We start from the raw sequence: 20,279 nt of genomic DNA, 5'->3' as shown, positions 1-20,279 counted from the left end.
CAGTGAATCAAGGAGCATCCTTGGGTATGGACCTACTGTTTCAGATGTAGCCTCTTTCTCTTAAGATAACAATAGGGCTAACAGATAGCCAGAGGTGGGTTGCTAATGGTTCAGCCCAGTTCGGCCAAAGTAGTGGCCCAGAGCAACTGAGAGCGAACCGGTACGGCTCTATACCTGTTTTTATGGTAAAAGGCAAATTGCGCATGTGCGCACAGCGTGTGGTGCTTGTGTGAGCCCCAACAATCAGCTGATTGTCGCAGGGGCAATGGATTGCGCAGATGCATGCAGCACGAGTCAGGTACGCGCAATACAAGTCGGGCACGCACGCGAACGGAATGCTTGCGTGTGCGTTCACCAAATTGTTAGTGACGGTAAGTCCAAGCCACCACTGCAGATAGCCTTAACTAACCAACAATCCCTGCTAAGATGCAGCTTTAGGCTGCTTTATTCTCAACTTTCAAAGGTGATCTAGGAAGATAGTTTGATGGGTACTATTGAAGAGAGCCAAGAAATCTCATAAGGCCAAGCAGGGTGCATTATCCAGATCCCAACAAAAGTAATCCACTTGAATGACCAATGCCATTTCTATCCTGTGCCAGATTGGATCCTGACTGGAGGTAGTCTAGATAACCTACTTCTTCTAGTCTAGGGCATTCTAATTTTCCACCATCTTCCTTAAAAACCTTCCATCAAATCATTGGTGGGATTCAAAAAATTTTACTATCAGTTCTATGGGCGTGGCTTGGTGGCCATGACAGGGGAAGGTTACTGCAAAATCCCCATTCCCTTCCCACCCCACTAACCTGCTTTCAGCTCCGTTCTCTTGTTCAGGGCAACAAAAGAAGATCAGCTGGGAGGCAGTGGGGGTGGGGCCCCCTCTGCATCAAATGGGGGATTGGAGATTGGGCAATACATAGCCAGTTATATTAATGAAGTTTTTCCACATCCTTTTTCAAGACTGCAGCTCCTCAAGAGCTAAGATCTTCTTTCCTCTGAAATAGCACACCTATTACTATTATTGTGCAAAAACTAATTTACTTTCATTTTCTAATCACCTTTTGAAATTGCCTATTAACTATTCTAAACCTATTAAATACAATCAGAACGACAGATTTAAAAAGTCTTTTTGTGGTGAGCTTGTCTTCAACTCTGAACAAAAGAAAAATTAATTAAAAGCTTAAGAACTTAAAGAATTTGAAATAAACAGCAAAAAGCTAAATAAGATTTTGATCTAAGAAAGCTATAAATGAACTGAGAGTCCAGATAAATTGGAAATATTGACCTTTACTATAAGATTTTTGGGCATTAACTATAAAAATAATTTTTCATGGAAAATAGATTTGTTTTGGTTATCCTGGCAAGTGTGAATTATAACAAAAGATGAGTGATAATTTTAGAAACTAGATACTACAGGGAACTAAAGATTTTAAGCAGAAGAAAAAGAGTACATGCTAAGATTTGGATGACAGGAGCCTCTTAATTGGAGGATAAATTCATTAATTACCAGTTCAATGTTTCCTATTATATCTCTCCCTGTCTTCCACCAAGATGGTTTTTTCTCTTAAAATAAGACTCTTTTTTTGCACTTGCATTTGTAAAGTACAAATAATATACTCAGCACAGGAAAAATTACTGTTGGGAACACTGCTGTGCTCAGCGGTGTTTGTTTTGCTGTGGTTGGTGAAACGTTTTTGTTAAATATTTTGGCTCTTCTTGATTGGCATCCCATTGTGCTCAACCCTGACCTGCTCTAACCTGCCCAAAATTGTGCTTTATGTATGTCTTCTACATATTTTTTGTTGGATAATGTTTTATGATGGGAGTACTATGCAATCTGGAGTGTTTGGCTGAAAACAAAATTCAGTCTGCCTCAGTGGTGGGTTTCAGATTTTTTTAGAACCTATTCTGTAGGTGTGGCATATTTTGTGGGCATGGCTTGGCGGTCATGTGAACCAGTGGGAGTGGCCAATTTGTAAAATGTGGTGAAACTCATTTAACAACACGTAGCAACCAAAATTTTGGGCTCAATTGTGATTATAAGTTTTCTTTCTTTCTTTCTTTCTTTCTTTCTTTCTTTTTCCTTCCTTCCTTCCTTCCTTCCTTCCTTCCTTCCTTCTTTCTTTCTTTCTTTCTTTCTTTCTTTCTTTCTTTCTTTCTTTCTTTCTTTCTTGTGTTTCTCTCTCCCTCTTTCTTTCTTTCTTTTTCTTTCCTTCCCTCCTTTTTTCTTTCTTCCTTCCTTCCTTCTTTCCTTCCTTTCTTGTGTGTGTCTCTCTCTCCATCTTTCTTTCTTTCTGTTAGGGATGTAACCCTAGTCTTGGCTTGGCAATGTATATAAGCCATGATTGTAACAAATGTATCTGTTATTTTAAATGCTAGAGAGATGTAATTGGTTGCTGTTACCTCAAGCAGCCATAAGAGGGAGCCAGAATGACTGTTAGCTCTCTGTTTATTAGATGCTGATCGTGAATACTGTTTGATACTGCTCGTGAGTTACTGAGTCTTGCTACTGTTAGCTACTTTGTGTGTTAAACTGAGAATATTGATAACTGACTGACTGAACCGTGTATGACTTGGACTGTAAATTGTACTCTGAATACCTCTATATTTCCACATAGTAAACTACTATATTTTATACTATTCAGTGTCCTGTATGCTGGTTTGTGCATGTTCTTCCATACCACTCTCATTACGCTTCTCTGCGCACTCGCTCTCCTAACAGGGAGCTTAATTACTTAACACTGGTTATGGGCCCAGATTGTACCAGATGTAGCTAGAAAGAGAGTTGGTGTTGATACGCCATACCGTATACAGATAGCTGTTTAGTTTGTAAGTGTTACTATTATGGAGAAGATGGCACACGCCCCATCAGCAAGTCTATCACTAATAACCTGATTGGATGGAACAAACTATGTTTCCTTGTCTATGAAGTGCAGCCTACTCCTGCATAGTGAGGGATTGTGGAATGCTGTACAGAATCCACCAGACGTGACTTCTTGGGATCCACATGACGAGGATGATGCCAAGAAGATAGCAGAGTTTCAACAATGCAACAAATGATCATTGTGTATAATTGGTCTAACACTGACTGCTCCCAGTAATGCGTGCTTCTCGGAGAGCATTAAGTTGCAGGCGCATCAATTCCAGCAGCTACGTTTTGCCTTGAAACTTGCTGTCCCGACAACCCAAAGGGGACATTCTCCCAGCAGCGTCTCAGGCAACTTTCTCTCTTGCTGCACTAGGAAGTGAAGCCAACTTTATTTATTTATTTGGTTGGTTGGTTCCTGGACCATGGGAGGCGATCTGACGGTGCTTTTTATGCCCACAGTGACCCATTTTATCACTTGTGTCTTGCCCCGTGGCTCTCAGTCAAGATTCCGTCTGATATTCCCTCAAGAAGTGGCCGCAAGCCCCAGTGAACCTCCTGCTCCAGCCTCCTCCGCCCTACTACATTAAGATCCCCGCACTTCCCATTCCCACTAGAAGTATGCAGGCCACGCAAGCGAGCAGGCATGCAAGACCCCCCGATGATCTGAGGGGAGCTGGGAGGCACCAAACTGCACCCAGCTATCCTTACGCCCTCCCAGTTACGGGTGGGAGTGCCTGAGACGCTGCTGGGAAAATGTCCCTTTCGGGTTGCCAGGACAGCAAGTTTCAAGGCAAAACGCCCCTGCTGGAATTGGTGTGCCTGCAACTTAATGCTCTCTGAGAAGCCTGTGTTACCAGAAGCAGCAGCAGGAGTGGGTATCACCCTCACCCCTGGTGTCCAGCGTCCTCCTCGAGAGGCTCGTGACCATTTGTGCATCTCTCCCGAGCTTCTTTCCGGAGGCAAAACTGGAGGGGCCCCACCAGCAGAGCCTCTGGGTGGAATGTGAGTGAAAGGCACAATGGCAGGAGAGGCTGGCTGTCCCTGAAGCCAGCTCTCGAGGAAGGAGGCAGAGGTGGGGCCCAGGGCTCGCTTTCCTGCCTCCTTCCTCCAAGAGCTGTGGGCGGCACATTGCCGCCTGTTGCAGGTGCCCAGGGCAACTTTGACCTCCGCCTCCCCACTGCTTCCAGGCCCACGGAACCTCCCCGCCAGCCCACCACCCTGGGGACGCTCCCAGTTCTGCTGTGCGGCCGCTCCTTCATGCCCCGTTGCCGGTTGCAGTTGGGCTTTTGGCAGTCCCACTTTCTCCTGGCACCCCTTCCCGGCTGGTCGGTCAGCAGTCTGCACACCACCGCCACGTGATCTTTATAAATGGAAATTAACCAACTTTTTTTTTAAACTTTTCATTTCAATGAGAATTTTTCTGAAACTTCTTAAATTCTCATTGAAATGGAAAGTTTAAAAGAAGATGGCTAATTTCTGTTTATAAATTGGCGGATGGCTGGAAAAGCATCCCCGAGAACTGAGCAGGCCAAGTGTGGCTTCGGAGGCTGAAAGGGAAGCTGTGTCCCCCACCAGCCACCCCCTCCCCTTCTTGCTAGACTTTTGGAGCTTCCCACCCACCCACCTCGGCCACCCAAGGTCAGCAGAATATGCTGAGGGTGCTTCACCTCACTGTCATCCAAGGGATGTTGTTGCCTTGGTAGAACATCTTCCCCTCAAGGCCACGTCTGCAGTGCGGGAAGGAGAGCAGCAGAGGCAAAGCGGCCTTTCTGGGCTCACCTCCAGAAGTCCATCCCCCTCCCCCCTTCCTTCTCTTTGAGAAGGGGTTTGCAAAGTCCCGATTTTGCAAGGCGCTTGTCAAAGAGAAGGAAGCATGGGTTTCTTCCAACAGCTGAGTCCGGCAAAGGAAGTGGGTGGGCGGGGCAAGCATGATGTGGACAGTTGGAGTGAGTGAGAGAGAGAGAGAGAGCGTGGCAACTGGGCGGACATGAGGAGCGAGCAGGGAGGGGAAGGCAAGGGGAGGGACCGTTCCAGTACAGGGCCTCTGGAGGACCTGGTATGCAAATGCATACTGGATTTCTGGCACCGGTATGTGTGGACCAGACCGGACCAGCTGAAATCCACCTCTGGTCTGCCTATAATTTAAGTGTGGAATGTGGAGCAGGTTTGGAGAGAGAGGAAGTAAGTACTTTACTTTACTTTATTTAGATTTATAAACCGCTCCCTCTCCCCGAAGGGACTCGGGGCGGTGTACAGTCAGAGTAAAAACACCATATATATACATAACATAAACATAGAGGAGGCGATATACAAACTGTACAGTAATAATAAAATTAGAAACAACATTAAAATCTACCCCTAAAATCTATCCCAAAATTAAAACTAACTGCCAGGAGGATAAAGAATAGGACTATAAATGGGCCAGGCCAGCTACTTGGAACAGGTGGGTCTTGAGTTTCTTGCAGAAGGAGCGGAGGTCAGTGGTGGTTCTAATATCGGGGGGGGAGGTCATTCCAGAGGGTTGGGCCCATCACAGAGAAGGCCCTACTCCTGGGCGCCACCCGTTGGCATTGCTTAGTGGACGGCACCCGGAGGAGTCCCTCCCTGTGAGAGCGAATTGGTCGCAGGGATGTATGGGGTAGGATGCGATCCCGCAGGTAACTAGGTCCTGTGCCATGGAACGCTTTAAAGATGGTAATCAACACCTTGAAACGCACCCGAAAAACCACAGGTAGCCAGTGCAGCTCGCGCAGGAGAGGTGTTATGTGGGAGTATCTAGTACTCCCCATGATAGCCTGCGCGGCCGCATTCTGGACCAGCTGCAGTCCTCGGGTGCATCTCAAGGGGAGCCCCATGTAGAGAGCGTTGCAGTAGCCCAGACGGGACGTCACCAGCGCATGAGTGACTGTGCGAAGGGCGTCCCGGTCCAATAAGGGGCGTAATTGTCGCACCAGGCGGACCTGGTGGAACGCCCCCCTCGCCACGGCTGCCACATGGTCATCCATTGACAGCCGGGCATCTAGGAGGACGCCCAAATTGCGCGCCCGCTCCACGGGGGCCAGTTGCTCGCCCCCAATGGCCAGCGATGGAGTCCACTGGTTGAACCGGGGCGCCGGTAGCCACAGCCACTCCGTCTTGGAGGGGTTGAGCTTGAGTCTGTTGTCCCCCATCCAGACCCGAACGGCTTCCAAGCACCGGGACATCATTTCCATAGTACCATAGACAATCTGTACTGGGGATTGGGAGAAGAGTATGAAAGAAACAGATTATTAAATATTTTTTATTTCTACTTGTAAAAGGGTAAGGTAATGAAATGTTGTGGGAAGTGGCTATTCCCTGATTTACATAACATTCAATTCCAGACATCATTTGTGATTATAATTTATAGAGTATAATTTTATGGGATAAAATACAGAACGAGCTAACCATTATAATATATTCCTGTGTCTGTTGCCAGACTGATTTTTTTGTAAAAGACAGAATTAAGGCAAAATCTCTACTCGTGCAGCTGAATCTTTCATATTAAATAATAAAGTTACTTATGCATAATACATTTATGGAGTATTTAAGAAGCTGAATATCAGCAAGTTTATCATATGAAAACTAGGAGAAAGTAAATGGAAGGAAATAACTGGAAAGGGAGACATTTAAATAAGCGTATTGCAACTGTCAGGTTTTTCTTCTTTTTTCATCATGGATCTGCACAGTTGTTTGCTAACTCAATTTTATTGTGTCCTATACTACCTGTGAGTAATATAAACAGCTACTACATGTTGAAGTGTTCCTCATGAGCCTCTTCAGGATATCCTGCCCCTTGAAGATAAATGGATGTTGGCTTGGGATGAGGCCATTATTATAGCATTTTCCTATATCTGGAATAGTATTCCCAGATGGTTCACTTGGGCTGTACTTTTAGAAAACTTTTTGATGCCCGAATGACTATAAAATTTATTTTTCTGGACCTTTTGAAATGGTGCCTTAATTAGATTGAAAGCCATAGTACTGTTTAATTTAACTATTGCATACATGTTATTGCAGATTTCCTTTTAAAAGAAGTGATTACTGTAGTTTTCCTGAACCATGTTGCTAAAGAACATACTGTAAATAGAAATAGGATAGCACCATATGAAGTCTGTATTCAAAGAAAGCAAAGTTGTAATGAGGGCACCTTCCAGAAGCAGCAAGCATGACTCCTCGTTGATGCAACTGGAGCAATTTCAGATATTGTACTTCTGATGAAACCTTTCCACTGTAAGGGTTTGGCTTCGGATTTTACTCCTCACTGAAAACGGTCATCAGAATGCGGAATGATGTATGAAGTTCATCCCATATGTACTGAGGATATAAATCATGAACACATGGGAAAACATTTTAAAAGCTACATGTTGCAGGGGGAAAGCATTAGGAATTGTAAGAAATAAATGGTAGATCATTTTATTGACATATTAAAAAGACTTTAAGCAGATAATTACAACCTTTGGCCATTTGTACAAAGTGGTACTTTGTTCATGTTAATTACTTCTTTTTGAAACACGACTTTAAAAAAAGAATAACTTTCCAACACTTTATTATCAGAAGCTCTGCTCTCTTTGCTGTGCCTTGTCTTTTCTGAAGTTGCTTCTTTTGAACTACAAATAAATACAGCTTACTGGCTTTTGATTTCAGCAATGTTATGAATTGCAAGTTTATTCTGGTTTTATATCAGTGATTAAATAGGGACTTCAAAAAGGAATAAAGATAAGGGGGGGAAAGCCCTTGACTAAAATTCTTTTCCATGCAGTGTTCTTGGAAGGGTTGTATAAGTGCTTGTGTTACCTTTCTTCCAAGATGGTTTGTTGTGTTTTTATTTTCCAGTCTATTCAGTAGCCTGCCAATTCCCAAGTGATCCCCCCCTCCTTTTAATATTAATCAGTTTATCTTATTCTGCTTCTGAGTTCAGACGAAGTCAGCAAAGTGAGGCTGTCTTAGCTTTATGTCCACTGTGTTATTAAATACATGATGCCCTGCACCAGTTGCACCTCCAATTAATTGCCAATCTCTATCATTGAAGCAGTATATGTGTATACATCTATACAGCAGCTTTACAATATCCGGTTTGAATGCTTCAGTATTAAACCTGAGATCAGGAAAATAATACAATACAGGTAGTCCTTCCTTAGTGGTGGAGTAAGTTACAATCTTTTTAGTATCGGTTCTGTGAGCGTGGCTTTGTGGCCCTGGCATGGTTTTGTGGGCATGGTTTTGTGGGCATGGCAGGGGCAGGATACTGCAAAATCCCCATTCCACTAACCTGCTTTCCAGCTTTCCTGTTCAGGGCAACAAAAGAAGATTGGCTGGGAGGCAGCGGGGGCGAGGCCAGCCTATTTGCCAGTTTTCCAAACTACTCAAAACTTCCGCTACTGGTTCTCCAGAACCTGTCAGAACCTGGCTGAATACCACCTCTGCCTCCACCCAAAAAACTATTTATGTCCTGTTTCCATAGTTCCGGCAACTGCATCCACCCCTTTGGTCCCATGGCCACATTTTGGGCACAGCTACTGGAGCACCTTCACAGGCAATTTATGACTTTGGGGCTGGTTTCCAGCAAAAAAAAACACAAAGGAATTCATGGATTCACTTGACCATGCTTAATGCCTGTGAAAAAGAAATGTCGTGAAATCAGGTCTGATCAGGTAGGTGCCTTGACTTACGACCATTATGACTTGCAAGGGGAATTCCTTTAAGGTCATAAGTCAAGGACTACCTATATAATATTAGGGGGAGTTTTAGGTAGAAAACCTTTTGTAAGAAGTACATCAATAGCACTTTCTTCAATATTTTGGCTAAGGTGCACTGGGAGGCTGCACAGAGTTCCCATGCCACTGAATGGCCTTAGGTATGATTGAAATTTCCTGACAGTGAGAACAATTAATCAGTGGAACAGCTTGCCTCCAGAAGTTGTGAATGCCCCAACACTGGAAGTCTTTAAGAAGATGTTGGATAGCTATTTGTCTGAAACGGTATAGGGTTTCCTGCCTAGGCAGGGGGTTGGACTAGAAGACCTCCAAGGTCCCTTCCAACTCTACTATTGTATTGTATTGTATTGAATGGGACCTGGATATATAAATGTGTTTTTATTAAAAAACAAACAAAACTATAGACCTTATTCTGTATGGAATGATTCTCAATCTTTTTAGGAAGCAGCATGGCTTTCTAATGTAATGGCCATTGGAGTGGACTGCTGTACTTTAAGCAGGGTTGCCATATGTAAGGTGCCGATTTTATGACCTTTGGTAATGCCAATAAAGAATGATGGAAACTAAGGTGCAATAAAAATAGATTGTAAGATTGCGAAAGACTGTTATTATGATAAGTAAATATGAATATGTTTATAGTGGTGCAGTGGTGGGTTCCGGATCCCCGCTTCCGGGAACCTCCGCAACGCTCCAGCTGCTCAGCGGAGCATTGCCGAGGCGCTGTACGGGCCATGTGCGTGCACGGAAGACTTAAAAGACTGGTAAGGAGCTTGGGCAGGCGGGCCCTCCGGAACACCATACCAAAACGGTATCCGGTGCTCCGGGCAGGCTCCGGTATGCCTGTACCAGAGCATACCGCCTGCAACCCACCACTGTAGTGGTGCCATCCATTCCAGTATACTTTGAATACAGCAATGCTGAATGTTTCTCTAGAACAGTGATGGCTAACCATTTTCTCCTTGCTTGCCGAAATTGTGTGTATGCGCGTGACAGCATGTGTGCCCACACCCATAATGCAATGTGCACCACCCACTGTGCAGGCACTTGTGACCTCCTGAATTCCCCTACCCCCCCACTCCCTTCGCGCATGTGCGTGACCCCCCTGTGCCCCGTTTTGGGTCTAGAAGGCCTCCCTGAAACCACGTGGGACCAAAAATGGGCCATGGGGGGGCACTCCCCTATCCTCTGTGCATGCACACGCATCTCCCGCATACTCTGCAGAGACCCGAAAATCAGCTGGGCGGCAGGTGGAGGGCGCGCATGCGTGGTGGAGCTGAACTGGGCGACAGCTCGCATACCCCCAGAGATGCGTGCCGTAGGTTCCCCATCACGGTTCTAGAACATCGGTTCTCAAACATTTTGGTCCCAGAACCCTTTTCATTCTTAAAAATTATTGAAGGCCCCAAAGAGCTTTGGTTTAGGTAGGTTGCATCTACCGGTAGTCCTCAACTTACAACAGTTTATTTAATGACCATTGGAAGTTGCAATATTACTGAAAAAAGTGGCATGACTATTTTTCACTTACACATAAGTTGTAGCATCTCCGTGGTCACGTGATTTACATTTGGATGCCTGACAACTGACTCACACTTATGACAGTTGCAGTGTATCGGAGTCATGTGATCACCTTTTGTGACCTTCTGGCAAGCAAAGCCAACGAGGAAACCAGATTCACTTAACAACCGTTTTACTAATTGAACAGCTACGGCGATTCACTTAACAAATGTGGCAAGGAAAGTTGTAAAATGGGGCAAAACTCACTGAACAAGTTTCTCACTTGACAACCTAAATTTTGGGCTCAATTGTGGTCGTAAGTTGAGGACCACCTGTATTTATATTTACTGCATCAGAAATTAAAACTAAGCTATTTAAAAATATTTATTTGACTTTGCAGACACCACCACCACCTCCCCCGCCCCAGAGACCGTTCAGGGGTCCCCAGATCATGCTTTGAGAACAGCTGCCTGAGTATATCTTAGATACGTCTTACATTAGGCCCCCTAATTCCACCGAGAGTGTTTTCTGTTGCACCCAAAGGGCTGAATTTAATGCTAGATTGTGTGTTTACTGAAACCCTGACACCTGCTCCCAGACAAGAGAAGGCTACTTATTTTTTTAAGCAGATGCAGCTCATCTGTTTTCAGATATACAACTTGTGATTTCTTCAGAGTGTTACCGAACTAGAGTTCCTCCGCTTTCCGTGCTACTGGCCATGTGACTGGAATTGCTAGAAATTACAGTCCAGCATTATCTAGAACGCTGTCTCTCAGATTTGGCAACTATAAGATGTATGGACTTCACACATCTTAAAGTTACAGTACCAAGATGGAGGAATGTTGATCTAGGAATATATATGTCGCCATTTTGTGCCTTATCCTAATTCATGTACAGGTAGTCGTTTTATTTATAACCATTTGTTTGACAATGGTTCAAAGTTACATTGGCCTCGGAAAAAGTGATTTACCACTCATGACCCCCTCATTACCACCCCACAATCATATGATCGTAGTTTGGATGTGGCAACTGGCTCACATTTATGCTTGGTTGCAGTCAGACGATTCCAATGGGCAACTTTCCCAGCCAGCTTTCGACAGAAAAAGTGTAAATTGAGGAAACTGGATTTACTTAACAAATACATGACTTGCTTCATGAACACATAAGTGATTCGCTTCACTGCTGCAGCAAAAATAATTGTAAACTTGGGTCCAATCACGTGGTGACTCGCTTTATGACTGCAGTGACTCATGAGAAAATTCTGGTCCCCGTTGTAGTTGTAAGTCAAAAACTACCAATAAATGAATGGTTGGAATTGATTATGTCAAGGAGAAAAAGAAAACAGATTGTAATGATATGGTTAATTCATTTATTTTTCTTTTCTCTCTTCATTTTAGTATCTGAGAACTCTAAAGCACTTGATAAAAAAGCTGTCTCATCCAGCCCGCACTCTTCTGCCCTTTTAGGACAGGGCACTAATCCTGCAGGAGCCAAAACAGGTATTATAGTAATTTAACTCTTCCCAGTGTTTTCCTTCTACTGAAATGTGACAGGTTTGTTATACTTTAAAACATTCTATAAGTTTTAAATATTGACGTTTTAGTTCCAAGAGCTGCAGTGGTGCAGTGGTTAGAATGCAGTACTGCAGGCTACTTCTGCAGACTGCCGGCTGCCAGCAATTTGGCAGTTTGAATCTCACCAGGCTCAAGGTTGACTCAGCCTTCCATCCTCCTGACGTGGGTAAAATGAGGACCCAAATTGTTGGGGGCAATATATGCTTACTCTGTAAACCGCTTAGAGCAGGCTGTAAAGCACTGTGAAGCGGTATATAAGTCTAAGTGTTATTGCTATTACATTCACAAGAATCAAATGATCAAAATTTGGGCACTTGGCAAGCAGCATAGCTTTATGATGGTTGCAAAGGCCTGGGATCACCTGATCACCATTTGTGATCTTCCCATCTGGCTTCTGATAAGCAAAGTCAATGGGGGAAGCCAGATTTGCTTAATGATTATGCAATTCACTTACCGTATTTTTCGGAGTATAAGACACACCTTTTTTCCTCAAAAAAGAAGCTGAAAATCTGGGTGCATCTTATACATCGAATACAGAATTTTTTGCCTCCCTACACCAAAATGGCTGTGCATACCCTAATGAAGGCTTTCAGAGGGCAGAAATGAGCAAAAAATGGACCGTTCCCCCCCCCCCAGTCCCTAGCAGCATTCTATAAGCCTCCATAAGGCTATGCATGCAATTGTTTTGATAAAAAATGGGCCGTTTTAGCAAAAAAAGGCCCGTTTTTGCTCATTTTTGCCCCCCCCTCCAGGAGCACTCTGCAAGCCCCCCTAAGGCTATTCATGCCTTTTTAAAAAAAAAAATGGGCCTATTTTCGTGAAAAATGGGACATTTTGGGGAGGTTTGCAGAGTGCAAAAACTTTTTTTTCCTTTTGGAAAGCTCTTTAACTGATTGATGAGAATTACATTGATCAATTGCTGTTCCAGCGGAAACACCTACCTCTCTACTGTATTTCTCTCTATCTATATTTCTCTCTATATATTCCTCTACCTTTCTACCTACCTATACATACACTCTCTCTCTCCCTACTTACCTACTGTAATTCTTTATCTCTCTATCTCTCTCTATTTCTCTCTATATATCCCTTTATCTACCTACCTACCTAACTACTCTCTCTCTCTCTACCTATCTACTGTATTTCTCTCTCTCTATCCCTTTATCTACCAATCTACCTACCTATCTACCCTCTTTCTCCCTATCTACCTACTGTATTTCTCTCTCTATCCCTCTACCTACCTACCTACTTACTCTATCTCCCTCTCTCCCTACCTATCTACTGTATTTCTCTCTCTCTCTCTCTCTCTCTCTCTCTCTCCCCCTTTATCTACCTACCTACCTAACTACTCTCTCTCTCCCTCCCTACCTATCTACTGTATTTCTCTCTGTGTGTCTCTCTCTCTATCCCTTTATCTACCTACCTACCTAATTACTATCTCTCTCTCCCCCTACCTATCTACTGTATTTCTATCTCTCTCCATTTCTCTCTCTATCCCTCTACCTACCAACCTACCTACTCTCTCTCCCTCCCCACCTACTGTATTTCTCTCTATCTATCTCTTTCTCTTTCTCTATCCCTCTACCTACCAACCTACTTACTCTCTCTCTCTCCCTACCTATCTACTGTATTCTCTCTCTTTCTATCTCTTTCTATTTCTCTCTCTCGATCCCTCTGCCTACCTACCTACGCACTCTCTCTCCCTCCCTCCCTACTGTATTTCTCTATTTCTCTCTCTCTCTGTTGCTCTCTCTCTCTCTCTCTCTCTCTCTCTCTCTCTCTATCCCTTTATCTACCTACCTAACTACTCTCTCTCTCTCCCTCCCTCCCTACTCTATTTCTCTCTCTTTCTCTCCCTCTCTGTCCCTCTACCTACCTACCTACTTTTTTAAAAAAAATGCCTCTTCAAAACCTTGGTGCATCTTATACTCCAGTGCGTTTTATACTCTGAAAAATACGGTAAATAACTTCAGTTATTTGCTTTAAAATCTGTGGCAAAAAAGGTTGTAAAATTGGAAGTGAATCACTTAACCGCTTCACTTAGCAGTAAAAATTCTGGTCTCAGTTGTGGCCGTAAGTTGAAGATTACCTGTAGGATAGATAGGATTCTACAGCATGTTGTTGTGAATTAACTTTAATGCAAGCTACATAACAAGCGGTCACTCAGAGGTTCCCCAGTGTGAGCACTCTGCAATTGCAGACTGGGGTTCCTACCACTGAAAGAATCTCAATATTGCTGGACAGAGAACAATATGGAGTACTTCCAGATGAAGGTTCTAATATGAAATTGCTTTGCCTCATTCACTTATTTTGAGAACTTTAAATGATCTTGTCAAACATGTAAATCGGGGATGTCAAACTCAATTTCATTAAGGGCTGCATCAGGGTTGTGTTTGACCTCGAGGGGGCCATATTGGTGTGGCCAAGGTGGGCGTGGCCAGCATCATGTCACTCATGTTTGGGTTGCCTGTGGAGGCCCGAGCGCTCTGCAGCGAAAAGGGGCTTCCAGTTCTGTTTTTGGCTGTGATGGCCTCCTGCAACTCTCTGCCAGCGAAAACAGAGCTCGGGAGGGCCACCCGCAGTCCTCCCAAGCTCTATTTTCAGTGGCAGAGGCACTGTGGTCTGGTCCTTCACTGTTTCCAGGGCAGCCCTGTGGGCCAGACCTAAGCACCTGTGGGCTGGATCTGGCCCCTAGGCCTTGAGTTTGACACCCCGATGTAAGCTATTTCCATTACTATCTCTCATTTTTTTCCACCATATGGAAAAATATGGGATAGCAACCCAATAACTTTTAATTATTAATATTTGGAGATATTGAAGATTTCAGGGAGAAATCTAGAATTCTTGAATAATATAGAAATGTACATGTTCCAGGGTATTTATTTTTAATGTAAGTTTTCTAGCTGATTTATGGAACTGATTAAAATGATGATGGATATCCTAAATAATAATGGTTTAAACTAGTCCTCTGCTTTTCAGAGGTGTCAAATGTAATTCCAAGTTCCCAACTAATACCTGGAAGATATATAGTTGTGGGAGGTTTTAATAAGATGCTCTTGAATATGGTGGAGAAAAATGAGACTTCACAAGTTGTTAAATAAATACTCTCTCTTTTATTTTGTACGATATAAATTCTGTATTGGTTTTAGAATCCAGCATTTTTAAATATGACATCTTAAGTTTCTATCGATATCTATGGATTGATGCTTAGAAGTAGGTTCTGTAGAATTCAGGAACAGCTGCCACTCATACAAGATGGAACCTAAATCTTACATTGTTTTCACTCATTGTATACCAGCACTAAAAGTTGATGAAAGACAACGACTGGCCAGAGAACGAAGAGTAGAACAGGAAAAGATTTTAGGTAAGTCATATTTACTAATAAACCATATAAATTGCCTTATTGATGGGTTGTCATAGCACAATATTACTGTCCTCTGGATTGTATGGCTGCCCTCCCCAAGGTTCAAGTAATATCAATACTGCTGCCATTTAAATGGATCTTGAAGGCCTGGCTTATTCCTTGTCTTGGGTTGGGTAGAATATATGTCCCCTGAGTGACATTGTATTAATGTGTTGGAGAACATTAGTTCCCTATTTTTTATTTCTTTTGTTGTCTTGGGTTTGTTTACAATGCCTCATATTGAGCTAAGTAGCCTCATAAATATGAAAGAGAGAAGTAGATAGGATTTTTGCATTTGATACCATGAGTTATAGGTGTAGAAAATAAGGAAGATGACCTTGACAGAAATTTGCAGGTGCCAAATCATTTTTAAAGTCCAGAATATGCAGATAATATTTGGAAGCACCTCAGACAGAGACCTCCCTAATTCACTGAACTGTAAGAAGGAGATCAGATTTTCATGGTTCTGTTATAGTATCTCAATAAAAGTAATTTTAACCATCCTGTGGAGTTGATTTCATGGTCTAGTCTACCTAGTGAGGCTGACACGAGTATAATTAAAAGGGTTATATGCATACTTTTGCATAAATATTTTTTTGAAATTATGAACACAGATTCAGGCACCGGTGGATTTAGCAGTGAGATTTTAGGTTTGTTGCAAGAGAAATAGGCAGTAATGTAGTAAGGAATAGGTTGGTTTTAAAGGCATACATGGCCTACTCCAAAGTATAGAATTCTGCAATTCTTTTCATAACATATATTGTGCAGAAATTGTGGTTATATTAAGGATTGTATGCATGGGGATAGAAAGCATACCACCCCAAGTCATTATGCACATGTCTGATTGTGATCTAAATTGACACATGCTTTGGGATTAACAGTGATATCTCTTGATTGATTTCTAAGAGCTGCTTCAAATATTCATGTGAAAGAATTGAGATCCAAAGCTAATTACAGGACAGATGATCATAGACATCTAGGAAAGATACTTGGACAATATATCTAAGAAGCAGAATATTAGCTTAATAAAAACTAAATACATTTCAGGGACTTTGTTCAGTGTGAATTGTTCAATTATAGAATACCTTCTCAGGATTATTCTAGATGACCATTTTTTATTTTATTTCTTTTCATTATATGCTTTATTTCTCATTTAAAAGTGAAGGACTGTCTTAGAATTATTATTTTTTGATAAAACATTAAATGAACTTTTAAACATCTGAGTTGTATTTTTTTAAATTGTATTTTAGTTTATTAAATTGTGTTTGGGGTTGGTTTTCAACTTTTAGTATTTTTGTTAGATGCTCATCCTGTTCTTTTCATCATATACAACTCAAGGTGGCAAATATACCAAACCTCTTTTTTGTCTTATTTTCCCCGTAACAATAACCCTGTGAAGTGAGTTGGGCTGAGAGACAGTGAATGACCCAAAGTCACCCATCTGGTTTTTCATGCCTAAAGTCGGACTAGAACTCAATCTCCTGGTTTCTAGGATAACGCCTTAACCACTACATCAAACTGGCTCTCATTTAATGGATTATATAATTTTACAATTATTTAATGGATTTTAATCATAATATCATGCTTCTGTTCATTTATTTGATGATTGTTTATTTGAAATATTTAAAAGCCCCTGTAATACATTTCCAGGTTATGCTTAATGCTAAAAATACATTCAATAAAATATAGTAATAAAATATATATTTGACAAGGGCTGTAATTATGATGGAAACTGATTATGGTTTTTAAAGATGCATTGCTATGTCTTTAACATATGGTTGAACTATGATCTACAAATGAGACTGAAATGGGATTTCTGATTTGTCGCACAGTCATCCAGATGCTCAGACTGGATTTGGCATTTTTATCCACCTATCGGGTCCTTCCCAAGGATGTGGCATAGGCGTATGTTGATGTTTGATGGTATTAGGTATTGTTGCAGGATGTAAGCTGTTCTGAGGAAAGCTGCCTTTTGCAATTGACAGATGGTGATTTTTGTCAATGCCAGTGGTATTCAAGTGGTGTGCCAATTGTTTGGGGACTGCACCCAGGGCATCTATTACTAAGGGTATTACTTTCATTTTCTTTTGTCATTTTCTTTCTATTTGCATTGGCCTGCAATGATGTATCTGGCCTGCGGACCATCAGTTTGACAGGCCTGCCTTAGATATTGGTACCTGGCCTACCTTATGTGGGTTCAGAAAATAAGCCTTAATACCCAAATAAATGACTACAGTGGAATTTCAAAGCCAGAAGATAGACTGGAAAGTAGAAAAATATCCCAGAAGACAGCACTGACATATGACGCCTGTATGAATGCCATAAATATGTCCATGTAATTACTAGAAATCAAAGTCAACTTAAGGAAATCTTGCTTGGTGGAGGAGAATTGACCCAATAAGGTCCCCCAACAAAAGGGAATAGAAAGATGTAGATGTAAATGCAAATTTCAGTCACTGTCTCTATAAGCACCAGAGTGCAAGATTCAGGGTTTGAATACTTTGTGAGAGATTCATATGTCCTAGACAGCCAGTCTGGTTTAATGGCTAAAATGCTAGTCTAGTAATGGGAAACATGAGTACTAGTCCTGCCTTAGGCATGGAAGTCAACCAGTTTTCCTCTTATCGTAGAGACAGCAACCAGACTGGGTATGCTTCATCCATTAACCAGTCGGACTGAGTCTACACTTATGATGTCATCGGGCCCTTGTGGCTCCTCCCCAGTTTCAGACGCAATCCAACCTGGACTGGCTATGAGAATTGATCTCTCCTCCAAATTATTTAATTATATCTTTAATTGGTGAATTTTTCAAAAAAAAAATGTTGTTCCTTTAAATTGGTTCCTTAAATAATCCTTTATTCTACAAATTGGACGAAAATTCAAAACTGATCTCTGGCTACCTCTCCTCAGCCGTCTGATTGCCTGCAGCCCCAAGTTCACTTAGGAAGCCTGCCTTGCAATCAGATTGGCTAGCTCACGAGCTACGGCTCCATGGCTATTTCCCCGCGGCGCTCCTTGATTCTGGGCACTCGGATGGATGTGCGACCAGCTGTTTCGCACACAGCGGTTCCAGGCAAGTCCGGTGGCCATTCTGCAGATCGCCTGGCCACACTTAGTATCGGTGGCCATTTTGCGGGTCGGAAAAGTCCACGAAGATAGCGGCAGCCATTTTGAGGCTCAGAAAAGCCTCAGAGAAAAAAAGTCACCCATTTTGGATGCTTTAAAAAAGGCGCAAATTCGGACTTCCGGTTCCGGTGGCTGACGGCGACGGGCAGCTCGTTGCTCGCTCCGGCTCCCCGGTGGGCTTCCCCACTTCTTGGGGGGCACAGGATGCCCGTAGAGGCGTCCTGCCGGAGGGGCGGCATCGCAAGGGATCCCTGCATCGCCGGCGGCCGGCGGGAGGTCCCCTGTGCGCTCAAGGCACCAGGGAGCAGATTGGAGGGCGCGTGGGTGCGTCTTCGTTGACAGGCTGTTCGGAGTGAAAAAAGAAAGCTGAAGGATGCGGCGGCGGAGCAGTGAGGTGTAGACTCCCTTCATTCCTATTACCAACTCTAAAACTTGTCAGCTGTGCAAACTTGAACTTTTGGTTTGATTTGGAGAGGTGCAGCTGGAGGGGAGGGGGATTCCCCCCCCCCCACTTGGACAAGCGGCTGGAAACAAGTGAGCTCTCAGCCCCAAGGGAAGGAGGAGGGGGAGAGCTAAACCAAAGATTTCACACCCCTACTAAATGGATTTTCAGATTTAAACTTTCAAGGTTTAAGACAATGAGATCTGGAAGCCCTGGGAACTTTGAATTTTGAAAACTTTATTTGTTGCCTCAATACCCGAAGCTGGCAGGGCAAGATGGCACACTTCCGTTGTCTTCATGAAATGTGAAACTTGACTCCACCTTTTAGCTTCAGGCTTCCGGTCTTTGTCTCCATGCTATCTGGATAATTCTCTTGTGGACTGTTTGCTTCTGAACCCCCTGGAGTGAAAAACGACTGCTCTTTCGCCAGGGTGATTAGAAAACTCCCCTGTGCCTGGACTCTCTGCCTCCTGGACTCTCTTGGCTGTTCTATCTCTCTGACTGATTCCTCTTTATACTGACTGGACTCTTTATTTTATAAACAATGGCATCTAAAAGACCACCTCCTGGAAAGTCAGGCTTTGCTGCCTCTGCCCCAACATCTGCAACCTCCAGTCCTAGCACACAATCAACGTTAACAGCCTTCAAGCAACCTAAATCTACAGACCTGGAGCTTCATCAAATGCTTCAACAACTTCTACAGAGACAAGAGGAAATAAAGAGACAATTGAAGGAGATGAAAGAAGAAATTAAAGAGAACCAGGATAAAATTAATAAGAACTCACAGAGACTGGATCTTTTGGAAGATGGGGCGGCTGAGATGAAGGGGGGAATAGAGGGTGTGCAGAGGGGAAACAAAGAACTTGACACCCAACAAATGAAAATAGAGTTTGAGAGAATGTCTTTTTATCTTAGATTTCAGAACGTGATGGAGACAGATGATGAAAACATAAGGGACATCATGACAACCATTTTGGCTGAGTATATTCAGAAGGAAAAACAACAGATGGGGTGGAATATAGACCTGGCCTATAGAGTGAACTCAGCCTATGCTAGAACACACAATGTCCCCAGGGAGGTACACATTAAATTTCTTAGGAAAAGCACAAGAGATGAAATCCTGAATGCACAAAGGGGGCAAGCCTTGACATACAAAGATAAGGAGATAACCATTCTGAAACAGATCCCCAAGAAAGTGAGGGAGAAAAGAAAATTTTATTCGCAATTGGCGAATAAACTATACCAGAAGGGGGTGTGGTTTCGATGGTTACTGCCTGAAGGTATGTTAATATTCTGGGAGGAGACAAGAGTTAGAATTAATACACCCATAGAGGCGCAGGCCTTTATGGAAAAAAAATAAATTACTCCTAGAAAAACCAGAAGACACTTCAGTAGATGTACAAGACACGGGAGGGGCCGGAGCACTGCCAACTGGGGGAGATGGGGCGACATCAAGAAAGCTCAGATCACACAAATAAGTAAGAAAACCCATGTGATATAAACTGACCGAAATTACCAATTGAAATCCAACATGGATTTGTCAAAAACAGATCATGACAGACTAATCTTATTGCATTCTTTGATAATGTGACAAAATTAGTGGACCAGAGGAATGCCGTTGATATAGTTTACTTGGACTTCA

General features: G+C 42.9%; 1 protein-coding gene across 2 annotated transcripts in view; it reads left to right on the top strand.

Annotated features, from left to right (window-relative positions):
- Positions 1-20,279, top strand: part of MAP7 (microtubule associated protein 7) — a 116,289-nt gene that overhangs the window by 60,156 nt on the left and 35,854 nt on the right. For both annotated transcript variants that reach the window (XM_081945099.1, XM_081945098.1), the window contains exons 2-3: positions 11,493-11,594; positions 14,965-15,030. In XM_081945099.1, the coding sequence (XP_081801225.1) occupies positions 11,493-11,594; positions 14,965-15,030 (168 nt within the window). The remainder of the gene's footprint in view (positions 1-11,492; positions 11,595-14,964; positions 15,031-20,279) is intronic.

The sequence above is a fragment of the Natrix helvetica genome (assembly GCF_964273705.1).
Source record: "Natrix helvetica genome assembly, chromosome: 2".
NCBI classification, from domain to species: Eukaryota; Metazoa; Chordata; class Lepidosauria; order Squamata; family Natricidae; genus Natrix; species Natrix helvetica.
This window is presented reverse-complemented; position numbering and strand designations above follow the sequence as displayed.